Source organism: Anser brachyrhynchus (assembly GCF_964034855.1).
Source record: "Anser brachyrhynchus genome assembly, chromosome: 6".
Lineage (NCBI taxonomy): Eukaryota > Metazoa > Chordata > Aves > Anseriformes > Anatidae > Anser > Anser brachyrhynchus.
Window position 1 is genome coordinate 37,062,108 of NC_137700.1, and position 17,089 is coordinate 37,079,196.

At 32.7% G+C, this 17,089-nt stretch overlaps 1 protein-coding gene across 18 annotated transcripts in view; it reads left to right on the top strand.

The window, feature by feature from the left end:
• ATRNL1 (attractin like 1) overlaps positions 1-17,089 on the top strand; it is a 519,237-nt gene that overhangs the window by 285,648 nt on the left and 216,500 nt on the right. For all 18 annotated transcript variants that reach the window (XM_080597609.1, XM_080597608.1, XM_080597595.1 and 15 more), the window contains one exon: positions 13,470-13,548. In XM_080597609.1, coding sequence (XP_080453735.1) covers positions 13,470-13,548 — 79 coding nt within the window. The remainder of the gene's footprint in view (positions 1-13,469; positions 13,549-17,089) is intronic.

Below are 17,089 nucleotides of genomic sequence, written 5' to 3' on the forward strand. Positions count from 1 at the left end.
GCAAATAATCTTTGGGTGACAGTAACAGGATTTGAAAGATTTATTTTTTTTTCTAAAAAAAAAAAAAGAAAAAGAAAAACAACAACCAAAAAATGTACTCCAAAAAGCATTTTGTCATTTCTTCAGTTTTTGCAAAATCTCATCGGAATCAAAGCAGCCATTACATAGTAGTGTTCACACCAGAGGTCTCTGAAGGTGGCATCTATAAGGTATTTCCTAATATTTCTGCAGAAAGTATTAATGTTTTTTTAAATATTTTATTTTTTGAAGATTCAGTTCTATGCAGGCTCTCTTACTCTGAGACAGTTCTGTAACGTTTTATATTGTATTTTGTCAAATCTGGTTAGTCAATTGTTTTCTCAGACTAAAGCAATGTTGGAACTCCCAGCTATTTGTCTTTTAGAGTGCTTAATCCTAGTCACATTTATGAAACTCCATCCACTACACTTTAAACAAGGATTTAGAACAGGTTTTAATCTCTGATAAATGGACTTGAAATTTTGCTTTTGTCATTTTAATTCAAAAGAGAAGTAGTTCTGTCTTTTTATGACAGTACATGTAATCAGTTGTGAAGTCAACTTCAGTAGTTTGTTTCCAGATGTACATAATGAAGTGGGGTGAAAGCTGATGAAGAAAAATAATTAAAGAAAAAGGGAGTAGAGTTTAGGCAATAATGTTATTGTCCACTACAGCAAATTATAAGGTGCTTTCTCAAGCACTCTGCCAGTCTGTCTTAGCAGACGCAGTTGGTATGGCACGCTGTGAAATGAGTGACATCAAAGAAATGAGCTATCTGCTTATGGAAGTAAAGAAATATTGAGGGTCCTTGTGTTCAAATCTAATAAACCAGAAAGAGAGGAAAGAGAGTGGTAGACTGAATGTCATAGTGTGCATTTAATAACCATTAAATGTTAAAATATTAAATATAATTATTTTTTAAAGGAGACATCTGAATTCGAAAGGAATTTATGCAATCAGCTTTTAAATGGAGTAATAAAAAAAAATACTACAGTAAAATTTCCCCATAGCAAACAAAGCATTTGGTATGGAAAATTTTGTTTTTTATCTATATGGCTTATTTATTTATTTATGGGGCTGTGTTACATTTTGTCAATAAGATACAAGATTATGGAAATTGTGCTGTGGACTCCAAAAGCTTCCCTAAACCATTAGAAGAACATTAGATTTACATTAAGAAGTAGTTAAGTTATCTATTTATATGCTAACATTGGATTTTAGTCTGTACGTGTGGCTTAATTATGTTCTGTATAATAATTGTCTTCCTGTGTGCTTTTAATATTTTTTATGATATTTTAGGAAAACATTCTACAGTTTCAAAATTATATCCCTTTTCTTACACGTCTTGAATAATTTCAGTCAAAATTGTAAATATGTTCAGGGGCATCAGCATTTTTGTATTTTTTTATATAGTACAATTACAGAACAATAATGATGGTTCTTTGGTCTAGAAATCTAAGCATCCTTACTCTGTCTTCAGGAGAACTTCTTTTAATGGGGCTTTTAATAGGGAGAGTTATGACTTCTTAACACTTACAGCTTCGAATATATACCTTTCCTCTTTGGAAAAGGTATTGGAAATGGTATATAATGAAGGGAAAAGTCCTTAAACAAAGTAATAAACTTTTTGATTATATTTGAGTCTAGTACTCTAAACAGTGCTGTCATCAAATAGATATGGCTTGGTGGCTCTCTAAATGTATTTTATATTTGTGCAATTTGTTGTCAAAGTATAAAAACCAAACCAAACTGAAAAAACAGCACAGAGAGCAAAAAGAATGAGGGGAAATCAAAAAAAAAAAAAAAAAAAAAAAAAAAAGCTGTTGCAATAATGTGAATCTTTTGATTTGGCAGGCTGCTGAAATGAGGCTTTTGTTGGCAGATCTTTTTCCCCAAATTCACTAATATGCCATAATTTTAATGAAGGAGAGTTTTCCTTGCTTAACGTAAAATTTTAAATAATTATTATAAATCAGCAGAATCATTGCAAAAAGCTGAAGTGAAAGCACATCTATTTTCAAATAGAAACAATATATTTAATTTCTAATTCTTTTTGAAAGTTACTGCAGAAAATATTAAATTCTGTATATCATAATGTGTCTGGAAATTTCATGGAAATAGTGTGTTTCGTTTTTTTTTCCTTTTTATCTTTTTATATATATATATATATGTATATATATACAACAACACTTGTTGGGAGAAATATAGAGTATTTCACCCATGAAGGGCAAAACCATAAAATTATTTGAAATATGAAAGTCTTTTCCATGAGTAAAAGAAACATAATCACACTTTATGGGTGTGATGTTCTATTTATTCTATGGAGATTAATTTCAGCTTATGTTAGATTAAACCTCTTTGATTGTAAATCTTCTTTATTTGCTCCTTCAAAGAGGTGAAAGGAAGAACTGCTGAGAGGTAAAGTTCACATCCAGAGTTTTATTGTGTAATATATTATAGATTCCTTTTGAATGGTTCAATTCTGTTTGATATTGTATTGGCAGAATGAAATTTGGATGTCAGTCTTCCAGACAGTATCCTGATGTATACTATAGCAATTTTCCTTTTTAAGTTGTATATACAGGCCATTTGCATAACTGAGCATCCATTCATACTTTACAGTAGTAGCTTCTGTTATGGCTCCTGGTATATTTAATATGAAAAGACAGCTTTGTGTGTGTGTTTGTGTGTATATAAATTATTTATGTATGTAGTAAAATATACTATATATACAATATATATGCATGTGTGCATTTATACATTATATAACGTTAACTATATTTAATAATCATAGAATATCCTGATTTGGAAAGGACCCCAAAGGATCATTGAGTCCAACTCCAGGTTGTAGGTTATAAAAACCTACATTCTCTATAACATTCAAGCATATATACACTACTGGAGGGGGAAAAAAAAACAAAACCACACACACACAAAACAACAACAACAAACTTAATTTTTCGTAAATGTATTCCCTGTATGGACACATTTCTTTCCTCCTTCCAAAATCCCAGGATTTTGATGTTTCATTGCACAGCAAAGACCAATAAAGCAAAAACCAATAAAACTGTTCTTTGTTGGGGCAGTTGTCAGGGAATGATTTCAAACCATTATAGGAGTTTATGTCTGGAAGATGAGGGATTAAGTTGCTTTTCTGCATTCAGTACGAATTAATAAGCAATTGAAAGAACAATGTGGTAGCTGTTCTTACTAATTAATTAATATTTATTATAGTGTTATTTCATTGATGCTGCTTACTTTAACTAAAATATAAGTTCTATAAAAAGCAGTAGATATTGATAATTTAAGCTCCCTGGTGTCAGTTATGCATTCTGTACTTAAATTGCAAAGCTTTATTAATAGCAATATTGAAGTTTTAGTGTATTATTTAATTATGTTCTTCCTCCTCCTCCTCAAAATAATTTTGGTTACATTTTCAGTAGTCTTTTTAAATGCACTTCTCTACAGCTTTTTCACAGTATGCTCTTGACAGTATGCTGCTTCTAAAGCTCATTTCCCTTTCTTTCATGTATTTCTTTTAACTTCTGTAGAGCAGTCCAAATGTTTTATGCCACAACAACACCCAGTGCTTCTAAGGAGACTGGTCCGAGATCCCTGTGGCGTAGGGATACGGCTTTAATTTGTCTATCACCTTTATTTTAGCTCCTCTGTAATGCTACAGATCTCTGCTTCCAAAGCCAGTCTCAAAACAGAAAGACTGCTCCCATCAAAAATATTTACTATGGCCAATGGGCCACCTAAAGGCAGTGAGCATCTTTTACTACAGTAAATCCTTGTTACTTCCAAAACAAGTTACGCTCCACATGCAAAGTAGCTGGAGCATCTCAGCCTGTGCATCTAATCCTTTGTTCGTAATTTGTTTTATGCACAAGCATGCATTGTGGTCCTGTGTGTCAGTGTTTGGGTGAACCAGTCCATGAATACTTATACTGTGCTGCCCCACTCGATATAGGTGATTCATCTGGGTAGAAGTATTTGAGCAGAGGCAGTTCACAGATATTTCTTTAATTTTTGTTGTTGTTTATATTGCTGTTTATCTAAGCCGTAAAACAACCATGTTCTATAATTCCATTCTTCTCCCATAATACAGATATACCTTTTTTTTTTTTTTTTTTTCTTTTTTGAGTGGACTCAGTACTCATGAGTGGTCTAGATGGCTGTGGTGCAAACTTCTGGAACATTTTAGAAAATGATGTCATTGGGATCATTTATACTTGTCTAACAATTGTTAAGTTCATAATTATGTGATAATAAGCTTGGATCACTTATTTCTTCTTTGTTGTTTGGCTGGGCTGGCTAGTCACTGAGAATTTCCAGAAAAAAAGAAAAAAAGAGACACAAACCATGCCACAGAATCCAGCTGTAGCAGACCAGTATCTTCTCATGGTCACACTCAGGTCAGTGTTCAGGAAGCACCTAAAAGCTAGTGCTAGTTGGGGTTGGAATAAATTGGTTAATTTAGGATCTCAGAAGATTAAACGTATACCCATATGGTTAATGACTGCCCTCAAGAAAGGGTTGGGAAATCCCATCTGATGGGCAGAAACTGCTAGTTAAAGAGTTGGTTTCTTGAAGGGGATTTACTTTGATTCCTTGTTAAAATACAGCTGATACAGAGGACATAGGCTGAAAGAAATGATGCTTGGATGAGATAATGCTAAAGGATTTAAAATTCTACGCCCATCTGAGTACTATTGATTCCAAAATGGCACATCAAGTTTGGAGATTTAAGCACTATCTGCCATTATTTTATTTATTTACTTTTTATTTTTATTTTTTTTTTCTCATGTCTGAGCATACTTCCTGTAGAGGACAAAGTAGTGATGTGGTTACATGATATCTTTAAAACTAGGTTGTGTCTGAGATGATAGTAGTCTTCAAGACAAGTTATAGTATTTCAGAGTTTTCCAGGCACCTTTCTTCAGAAAGCTAGAAAGCTAAGAGAATCAGAAGTGTGGTATTTTCCTACCCTAAGAGTATGAAATTCTTTAGATATGATTTCCTGTTATGTTCCTCAATTAAAAGGACTACTCTGATACTAGGTGGGAATCCTCACAGAGGTTTGATGTTTTCTTGGTGTACAGCTGGAGTCTGCGCTGATGATATTGGATAGGTGGTAGGCTGACTGCAAGGAACACTCTATTGAAATGCAGGAATCCAAAATCTTTAAAGCATTCTTTTAGGTTTACTTATATAAATATATATATATATATATATATATAAAAATATATATATGTACAATAAATATATATATATAATATATATTTTTTAATACATGTTGAACACTCAAATAAAGAGAAAAGCTTCTACCAGTAAACAGCTGAGTTTCTCTACCTTCTTATCCCTATTGTATAATCTGTCATCCTTTTCTCACATTAAAATAGCTACATATTAGTGTGTTCTATACCTGCAGAGCTGCTCCTGTCAGTTACTTTGCTGTGTGACCTGCAGAAGGGGTACACAGATTTTCAATCACCATATTTAAGAAGTTTTGCATACATTAGAGAACAGTGATTTCATCTGACTCTCTGTATTTGCAGGTCTTTTTTAAACGAGGAACTAAGATATTTGCATTATGCCCTTGTATTGTTTGTAAACCTTCGTTTAAAACCTTGGTCAGTAATTTTATGAACTGCATCACCATGCAGATGCTGTTCCTGGTAATCAACCATGACACAGTAAAACAAATATAATATGTGTCTCCTTTGTCATGCATCCTTAGCAGACATACGGCTCTGCCTGGGAGGACCAGATTAGACAGGGCAGTATGTGTTTCCTTTTAACTGTTATTCTGTTTTTATAAGGTTGGTAGTTGTGAACATGTAAGAAGAGAATTTTAGGGGCAACTTAATGTGACTTTCATAAGATGCTTCAGGTAAGATTTATTTATGGAAATATATAGGTTTTCAGGATTGCATCCAGAAATAGCATTTTAAGCACTGTCATCTGGATAACAAGAATTAACTATGTAATTAGTTTCAAGTGAACTTGAAAGGTGTTGCTTAACTTGTGTGAATTCCACCTGAGAGAAAAATAAATAAATACAAATTTACATTTAAATGATTTTTGGTTATTTTTGAAGTTTTAAATATTATCTTAGATCATTTGCTTCATATTCAGACACTTCTTTCACTTCCCAGTTCAGGAAGCAAAAACTGAGGGCTTGAACCCTTTGTATGGCTTTAAGATTGGAAGGGTCACCATTGAATTAAATTTCCCTTGTTTTTTTTTTTTGTTTTTTTTTTTTTTCTATTTTATGGAGAAACTGCAGAGAAAAGGTTGGTGCTCAGGAGCTATTGCTTTATTAAAACAACAGGGAAGTAAAAATCGGAATCAGAATGGGACATAGATCTAGGCTGTAACAGGAAAAAATCTTGCTATATTTAAGCATGTACAACAATAAAATGAACGTAGGTGAAGAGGGAATGATTGCCCAGCTGTTAACTGAGCAATTGCAGAAAATGGCATGTGCATGGTACTGCTGGTATTAGTTACTTCTCAAGAGTACCTCTCACAACTAGCAAAAATAAGAGGAGAAATCTAAATCCACTCAAATGGTAATGGTGGCTTAGTAGTTAGCATGTTTCATTGCCTGTGGAAGCCTGATATTTCTTAGACCAGGAAAGAAGGTCTATTGTCTGATGTGTCTTGGCTCCGCATAGTCAAGATTTGTTTTCATGAGCCCACATACTGTGCCCTACTGTTGACGGGAAGCTGAATATCCTCCTCCATCACCAGCCAAGGTTACTTTCCCTCCCAGTATGCACATTTTAATTTGGAACTCTAACACTTCATTCCCAGAATCATTTAGAATTGTTACTTGTTGAAATACTACTTGTAGTAGTGCTTGTAAAACTCTGTGATTCAGAGGAATATAATTAGTCATTAAAAACATCAAAAAGTTTATACTGCTTTCATATATATCAGACCCCTAATACTATGTTTACACTACTTTGTGCTTTAGATAATCCTGTTGAAAAATTTGGAGCAGCTTTTCATGTATATTAGTTAACACAAGTAAGGATGGCTGAACCTGGCACATCATAATCATAAACACAATGTTCTTGTCAAGTACAATGAGAGAAATCAACTGCTGTGACAATAATTGCTATTCAAATTCGTGGTTTTAGAAAAATAATTGTTCAATTATTTTTATTTTAGAATTGTACTTGCTTTATAACATATCAATTAAAATGTGTTCTATTTGCCAATAAAAAGGCAGTAAATAATATTTCAGAAAAACAGCATATGCGATCTCTTAGGAAAATTCTACAATATTAATTTAATAACAGACTTCGGTGACTCATTTTCCTTGTATTAAACTACATTAACAAGCTTTTTTTCATTTTCATTTTTTTTTCCTGAATGCTATTAATTTTGGTTCATATTTCAAAATATGAAAGAGAAACATAGTGCGGGGGACACTGCTAAAATTAATGTTGCACTGTGAAATGTACATTTTTTTGCTCTTGGCACAGATAGTGAGATGAAGGGACATGAGGCTTGTGGATCTGTAAGGATATTTAACTGTTGTTTCATCACAGCAAGGTCTAAGTAACTAAGCAACAGCTGTCTTGATAGTCCAACTCCTGTTTTCAAAAGAATACTTAGGAGGACTTACACTTAGGAGAAGTATAAGTGTACACATATAGGCACTAAGTGAGACCTCTATACACCTAAAAGACTAATGAAAATAATTGTTGTGTGCTTATATATCTGTTAATAAGCAGTGTGGACAAATAGGAGCTTATCTGTTGAGTGAAACAGTTGGTGCTGAGGACCGACATCGACACTATATATGTCTTGTTTTTTCACGTTGGACTAGCTTGAGTTTAGATCTGTGGATGTAAAGTCCATTTGTGTCTAGACTATATCTTCCAGTATAGCCTGGAAGCATCTTGAGCTCCAGGACTGTTCCACAGTCAAAATATAATGCCTCATAGCATGTGGTGACAGTCAGTAAAAAGCTCACTCCAGATCCACACTAAACCATTGTGGTGCTCAAAATAGAGTCCCACAAAATTTTTAATTTTAATGGATTTAAAAGTATATTAGATTTAAGGTAGTGTGTGTGGTGTTTTTTTTTTTTTTGTTTGTTTAATATTTGCTTTTATCCAATATGGAAATTTATACGCAGCTGTTATGCAAATTATGGCTTAAATAAGATCTTTTTTTTTCATGGATTATTTAATACATTTTTGGACATTTTTATTTCTCTTTTACATGTGAAATAAAAAGAGAATGAGAAAAGAAATAGTGAAGGATAGAACATTTTCTTTTGTTCTGTTTACTTTCCATTTATAACATTGGTTCTTGAAATATTTATATATAACTAATGAAATAGTTCCTTTTACATCACTGTAAAAGTGAGTAAATTATTTTCCCCTATATTTATCCCAGTGATTTGAGTTTGTTTAAAAATGATCTACAGGTTTCATTTTAATTTGCAGATACCAAGCAGCAACACATCCACTAATACCCTTTACAGTCTGTACTAGTGATTAATCTTATTTTTTTGGTCTACCTCCTAATCACACAGAAAAATATTTCTCAGTTACAGAAAACACTGCCATCTCAGTCCTCAGCTAGGCCTCTAGGCTAAATATGTCTAAGTATGATGTCTTTTACTTTGTACATTTAATATGTATGTTGCTAAAATGGTTGTGCAGGCAGTAATTATTCCTTGCTTTTTTCCTTTTCTGTGTTCTAATAAGTCTCTCCAGGAAGATGCTGTGTAGCCTAGACTGTGCTGCTAGACCTTGTTATTCTATTGCAGCCCTTCCTTGGCCCCTTTCCTCTACGTGTCAGACATGAACTACTTATCTTCAGGGCTTCCTCTTCAGTTTGTCCATTCTTTAATTGTTTATTTTCTCCTACTTAACACAGATGATAACTCCCAATCACCCTGTAAGCCATGGTGATGGACTGTTCATTTTCAAACTTGCATTTTCAGTGTTGCATGTGGTTTGAACAGGCGAATGAGTGAAGCTATGTCATTACCTTCCTGCTGATCATTTCTTTGATCTAGACACTACAAAATCCTGATAATACTTGGGCCGCTATAGTTTTGAGTGTGTCTTACCATAATAATTGTCTTATTGTGTAGATTTACATTCATAAGTGCATATTCATTCCATCTGTACTCTGGATCAACATTTCATAACCCATCTGCATTGCAAAGTCGTGTATTTATTCTTTTTCAGTATATGTGACATTATGTACAATTATAATACAGAAAATAAATCATAATAATGCCTGAGTTTAATTCAAATTGTTCTCTTCCAGCCTGTGTTTCTTACTAAGTATTTCCATGCTAGATGAATGAAAGCCTTAGTATTTTCTCCCTATGGAAATTTATACATGCTGTAGACTAGTCACCTCTTGATCTTTTTAAAAATTGAAATGATTGAGCTTGTTAAAGCACTGTCAGTAAAAGATTTTCTTAATATTTTATTTTATTGATTGATTGGTTACTGTTTCTATTCTTTCCACATTGTCAACCTCCTTCAAAAAACATGGACAGAAGAAGTTCTGTAGGCAGAATTTCAATAACAAGTCTCATAGTATCTGTTTTGGCAACACCAAAATAGTGATAAATTTATCTCCTAAGTGCTGCTTATTACTGTTCACCTGGTTGTTTTAACCCTATAAGTTTCAGCATCCCAGCAGCAATTCATGCCACGGATTTATGTACTGACATCCCAGTGTTTTCTGCCTTGTTCTTTATTCCTTTTCTAATCTCTCCTAGCATCCTATTTGCTGTTTTAACTGCTACAAAAAATTCAATTGATATATTCAAAGAGCTATCTGCAATGACTTAAAGACTATTTTCTTGAATGGTAATTGCTAATTTAGACCTATCGTTGTGTATCTGTAGATAGAGTTTTTTTAATTATTATTATTTATTTTTATTATTTATTTATTTATGTTGTGCACATTGCCTTTAGTTCATTGTCACTGAATTTCATTCTCTTATTTAACTGCCAAGTCATTCAATATTGAGATTCTTTGTAGTCAGCTTTAATTTTTATTTATTGCTCTACATAAAACAAGACTGTTACCTCCCCACTGCCTAAATACAGATTAGTTTGACAAAACTTATTTTCCATATCTGTCTTCTCTTATTAACACGAATTTTGAGTCTTTCTTCTGATTTATAGTGAGAAAAAAATGATTATTTGTATAGAAAACAGAGAAAAAGTCAAATACTTCATGTTTACTTGCCAGGAAAAGATGGCACACAAGTGAAAACATTGGACATTATCACTACTGTAATTTCCAGATTATTTATTATTATTTTATGTGTGTTTTTAAAACACTTGTTTCTGATTTTGCGCATAACACAAAAGATGTTTTGACTGATGACAGGAAACTTAGATGTGTGACCCAGCTCCATTGACATACAGATTAAAGAAGGAATTTGGATGAACTTTTAAGTGAGATCACTCAAGTTTTTTTTTATTATTATTATTTATTTATTTTTTAATTATTTTTTTCCCTAGATTACGAGAATTGTTCAAAAAATAGTAAAAGCAAAAGACAGGATTTTCTTGGGAAAGGGATTCAGTTCCTGGCTACAATGAAAAAGACGCAAAGTGCAAGGATCTCTTAGTTTCTTGTGTCCAGCTCTCTTGAGTTCATCATCTTTTTCGAATTCCACAAGATTTGAGTTCATCATCCTAAATAGAGTTGCTGATGTTTTCCTTATTTATTTTTGAAAGGGGTATAGAGGAGATGGTTAAGATGGCTTACCCTTGTACAGCATGCTAATTTATATCAGTACGTCAGTACTCCAGTGTTATCTTGCTTTTAAGCATCTGTGGCAGTTTCTAGATAGATTGTGTGGTATATGGAAGGGAAAACTTTCCTGGGAAAGATTATTTTTAAGCAGTTATTTGTCTAAAAAAAAAATGGAAAAGAGTTGCTGCAAAGGTAGTTTATTCTGCAGGACAGTGGGGTTTCTTTGTTCTGCTTTTCCCTGGACACTAAGTAAAAATTCATAGTCAACTTGTGATTGCTTTCAAAGAAGACTAGAGAAGGGCAGACAGCCAAAGATAAATTTTAGAAAGTGAAAGAAGTGAAATCAGAGTGCACAAACTGAAGTAATACATTAAACAAAATGGTGAATGTTCTCTGATGGTTACTTTCTGTCATAACATAGTGTGTGCTACTCAGATAATTTGTCGTAAAATCTCTTAAGAGGAACTCTTTTAGTAAGAAATACTGTGTTACCAAGATGGTGCATAAATTAAAATGTTCTTACTGCATTAGTTCCTGCCAGTGAAGACCCATGTAGAAAGATGATTTACACTGAGTTTCATTAAAGAGTAAGGTTGAAATTTCTCTTCAGAATTCTCTAAGGTTCTTGAACCAGCACTTGCCCTCTCACGTCTTTTTATTATAGATCGCTAACTCTTCCACAATTTCCTGTTCAGAGGATGATTTTTAGATATGCTGAACTGTTCTGATCTATTGATCAAAACCAAACAAAATTCCAACTACCTTTGTTTTTTAGAAAATCTGTGCCAAGAACCAATAAAAGCACACCACCATATTTAAGATGGTACTACAAGGAGAGAGGCAGAATATATCTTCCTTTTCCATAAAAATCCCTAGGTCCCAAAGTGCATTAAAAAACTGCTAAAGGAAATGCTGGTGGTTGACATTGGCTTTTAAGAGGAAAGTCAAACTTTACATTTAGAAATAGATCCTTTAACCATTTTTTCCTTTCAGGTTCAGAACTATCAGCCTTCTTGGAACTAAACAGACAGAATTAAGTCTTCTACATAAAAACAAAAACACAAAAAAACACTCTGTTAATTTTAATTATATAATTGATCATTTTATGTCTAAATCACTTAATATGTATGGTACTTTCCTCTTTCAAACCTAGCCTTACTCTGACATCCTTTCTCAAGGGTGTTCAAAGAAATTGATAAAAAGAATTTAGAAGCTGGCAGTGAAAAGAGTTTTAAGTGAATAATATGTTGATAGAAAGCTGTATTGATTTGCATTACTTTAACCGTCAAGGTGAGCTTGTGTTATGGAAACTGAGTTTTGAACATAGTTGGAGCAAAAGTATTCTTTATTGTGAAATACTCAGCGGTACAGCTGATTCTTGGTTGCTTGCAGACCGAGGAATGATTGAGTGCTTTCATTCCATTACCTTAATGGAGACATTATACTACAGTTGCCATAAACTGTTTTCTAATAGTCTTAATATCATGGAGAAATATTGAATGACACGAGCTGTTCCTCCTGGAGATGCATTTTGAGGTCATAATTTTAATTCTGTTTACAACATGATGTAGGGAAATATTGGTGTTCCTGCGTGGATAATAGTTGTGTTTTGCACTCATGCACAGTACTCCATTGAAGTGTACTGCTTCACAGAATTCTTGGTATTTTCCATATTAGTTAAAAAAAAATACATTTTGAAGCTTTTTGGAAAAAATATTTATGACTAGAATATTTAAACATTTACATGCTTGTATTGATTGGAAACACAGTAGATATGCTCACATGACTGAAAGTTCTTCACACAGCTTGAAAATCCAGATATTTTCATATTTTGATGATCTAAATCAGTTGAAAGATGTGCTGTTTACCTTAGGTGTCAAATTTAGAAGCCTTTTTTCAGTATCCAGAAATTCATTAACGGTTGAGAGTCCAATGATCTTTCTGTGAAAATCCTTTATGGATTAAATGTTACAAATACAATATTATTGGAGCAAGAGAGAAAGCATATGCTCTCATTGTGAACTGCAGAAGTTTAATAGTTTAATCTTTTTTATCTTTAAATTATTTTCTTTCTTTTTTTTTTTTTTTGTCTGTTGTATCTTCAGGGCTGTAAAGCAGTTGTGTTCCTTAGGATGTTTTCCCTGAGGTTCTCACTATAGAAATTATAAAAATACTCGATTTGATTAAAGAGACCTATTGTCATCTGCAGACCTGGTTCCTCAAAACAATCATATTCATTGCCTAGTTACAATTCCTTTATCCCAGGAAATTATTCAGAATTTACATACCAAGAGAGAAGTATAATTTATTATTTTTTTTTTAATCAATTTTTGCTATATTTCACCCTTTTTCCATCTGGTGACCTTGAAACTTGCAGCGAGAGACTGTTATGTGTATGTGGACTGTTGTTGAATGTTGTAATGGAGCTTAACCCACACTAATGGAGACAATAATAGCACTTCAAGAAGTTAACTGCAGTATCATATGCGCGCATCCTTTTTTAACTTTGAACCTGGATGGTTGACAGTTGTTTTTCATCCTGGTATAGTTCAGTTTTCCTCTATTTTTGTATTTTTTTTCCATGCTTAAATGTATTTTCATTACCATTGATACCCTAAGAATTTAAGCTTTTTCAGACAATTATGTTACAACTACTTTTTTTTAATACATATTTTTTTTTGTAATTGCAGTTGTTTCTTATCCTTACTGCTGGTAGCTGCCGTCGTTTGGAAAATCAAACAAACCTGTTGGGCTTCTCGACGGAGAGAGGTATTAATAATTTAAGATTATTGTGGTAGCATAACTTCCAGAATTTATTGAGAGCTTTGATGAAGAATCCCACTTCCACTTTCCCCACTCTCCCCTGTATACACAATTTAAATATCCCTCAACATTCTACTGACTCCCCCCACCCTCATCCCTGGACTTTTTATGTTGAAGAAGAAGAAAACATTGCTTTAAATTACAGAAATTGCAGAACTAGATTGTAGAAAGCTATTATTATTATTATTATTTTTTTTATATATACCAGAATATACTCTCAGTCTCAAAATGCTGCATTGATAAGTTGATTGAACACGGGATTGTAGTGTAGTATCTCAAACTTTCCCAGGAGGTTATTTGGTGCTGTTACTTTGCTGTGTCATTATCAAAAGTTATTGAAATGTATAGTAGGAGAAAACTCTCTTTGCAAAGACTTTATACTTTTTTTTTTTAAATTGAAAGCAAAATTCTAGTTCTATTGACATCAATAGTTTTGTCATTAAAACCATGGCACAATTAAACCTCTTCAATGAATATTCATACATAAACCATATTATTTTATAGTGTGTATAGTTACAGATGGGTTGGAAAATTTGGCCCAAATATTTGTTCTTATCTGTTTAAAAAATGATTAGACTTAGATGAGATTAAATTTAAGTTATGTATATTGCTACGTGGAAATGGCAAGACTGAGCTAACATATACTTGTCGTAATTAATTTTATTCTCATAAAAAAAATTTGATATTTTTAGACAGATATTTTCCTTTGAAGCTTCTGATCTTGATAATTTTTGGAAAGAATACTTGCTTAGTAGTAGTATAACCTGAATAAATAAATAAATAAAAGCTGAGTCTTTCTCTAATGAATAAATGTTTCTTAGTATACTGGCACTAGGAATGTTTAAATAACTTTTTTTTTTAAACTGTAGATCTACAGTGAATTTATATATGGTTTAAAAGTACCAGATAACTAGCACTTACCATTTTCCTTCACTGAAATTATAGTGCACTAATGCCTGTCTTAGCTTTAAACTGGTTTTACAAAGAAAGACATAGGTTATAGTAGTTATTATTATTATTTTTTTTTCCCAGATTAATAATATAAAGCATGTTCTACGTCTAAGGGCAAATGCTCATATATTTGTTGTTGTATAGATGAAAGTTACCTTAAACTACAGTATTCAATTCAATTTATTAATATTTCATTTGAGTTTGTCTCAGTACTTAACTCATTAATAGTCCTGTGCTACAATGTGTTGCAATGGAATGCAGCAATTCTTTGATATAATTTCTCATTATAATCAGGTTGTGTTATTGGCATGTTTAAGAATAAATATGAACATACGATTTTATAGATTAAGGGAGTCTACTCTTATTTCCATGGTTACTCTTCTAGATGTTTGGAAATTTGCATTTTTAATTTATTCTGTAGCCATCATCCTGTAAAGAACACACATCCTTGTGGATTTTTTTTTTAAATTCCAAGTTTTATTTTCCTGATATTATAAAAAGTATTTCTAAGACTTTATGAAAATTCATACAAGCTGACTAATAAATACATCATACGTGTAAATCAGTTTCTTTGGAAGAGCAAAATAGAAAGAAATACTTTGGAATTGGATTAAAACTCTCAGACGCCCATGCTTGAGTGCTGATCTTTATTTTTCCTCGAGTATAGCCAGAGAAACTTGGTTCTCTCTAATTCAGAAATGTTCCTTGTTTGATTTTAAAATTATTTGAGTAGGTATTTCTTCATATTTTAAATGAGATAAGGAAAAGTGCCTACAGATCGGTAGCATTATGTTCATAAATGTTTAAGCAAACGGTCTGTATTTTCAATCCACTATAGCACATCAGCAGCAGTTCATGTCAGATAATAATTTTTTGATAACTTTCCATGTAGTGTTTTCCTTTAATCTAGATCAGCAGAAGTTTATGTAGGTAGGATTTCTTCTAAGGCTGTGGAATGAAGTGAGAATAAATTGTCTGAATAACACACAAGGAGAAGGCTACCTATTATTGAAAAGAATCCTGAAGTACCTACTTTTAAAACCCACTGTTCTAGGCTGATGAAGTTTTCTTCTATTTTAGTCCTTGAAAGACAGGAATGTTGATTCTTTAGATGTTTCCTTCAACATGGACACAAACTACAGTAAGACATTAAATATAGAAGAAACACAAACAAATATGGAAAAAGCTGTTAATAGCTGTTAATACCTATTCATCAAGAACTCCCCATTTATTGTTCACCTCAGTCTGCTTTCCCCTAGAGAAGTAGAATCTTATTATCCAGTTCTTTTAGTGATGAATTTTATCACGCAGTTGATGTAAACAAATACATATTCTTTTTAAGTTTTGCTAGACTTCTATGTTTAGTTGAAAATTCGTGTTGTGTTTTGCTCTCTGGCTTTAATGCTTGAGTAAACTTGGTCATTACTGATTCCAAACTGAATGTAGCATGGCATCAGTCCAATACAAAGCAAGAACAAGTTGTTCCCATTGTGTAGTGGGAATGTCTCAATTTTCTATGAATTTAGAATTTTTATCTCTAATTTCTTTCCTAATTTGTTGCCCATTGAGTGAAGATTTACATTCTGCTGCTCAGAGTACTGACAAAATCTTAGTGAGCAGTTCATTTGAATTTAGTCTCTGTTACATGTATGACATTACTATATGTATATGAAAAAAATTAAAATTGTTTTCCAAAGAATTTTAATTGATGTCTGTTAACACTGAATTTAACTTCCCTTTTCCCACATCTATTTTTCTTTCCATTTAATTAGTTGAGATCATTTTTCCATAAGCCATGTACTTGTGGTTTTTTTCATTCATAATAAAATTTTGCTTCTCAGCTTTTTCCTGCTTAAATTGCCACCTCGTAAGATGTACTTTATCTTTTGAACATCTAAATTTATACTTTAACTCCTGGCTGAGTTTCTGTTCTTCGTTCCTGCCTTCTGAAAGAGTAAGAAAGAACAGACAGACTCTCTATCTCACCTTCTACCATCAAAGTTATTCACCTTGTGCATTGAAAGAAAATGGGAAGTATCATTCTTTTATTTCATGGTTCTAAAAAGATCAATGAAACATTGCAGAAGAACATGAACAACCTCCTGCCTGGCATCCCTTGACACCTTCCTCTACCCATCCCTCCCATGGATCAATGACATTTTAAAAATGTTTTTAAGAAAGGACAGTGTTTTTAAGAAGTGGGATAGTGAAATATTGCTCATCTGAGAGACCTTGATCCTTGGAAGGAACAGCACAAAATTTTATAAACTGATTTTCCAAGCACTTTTGTTATGGCACTATCTTTCTTAAGAAACAAACCAGAGGAAATGGGAACAATCTTATGGGTACCAAACTCAAGTTCCTACTTACAAAGCAGGATAACATTTGTGGGCAAGCCTGGAAATTCACATAGAAGTAGACAGAAGGTGAGAAATATTTGTCAAATAAATTGAAGGAGTCCCTAAGTATTTCAAGTTCAGGAGCAGCAAAGTATTTTTAGAACAGTCTAAACTAATTGCATAAAAAGATAAGATAT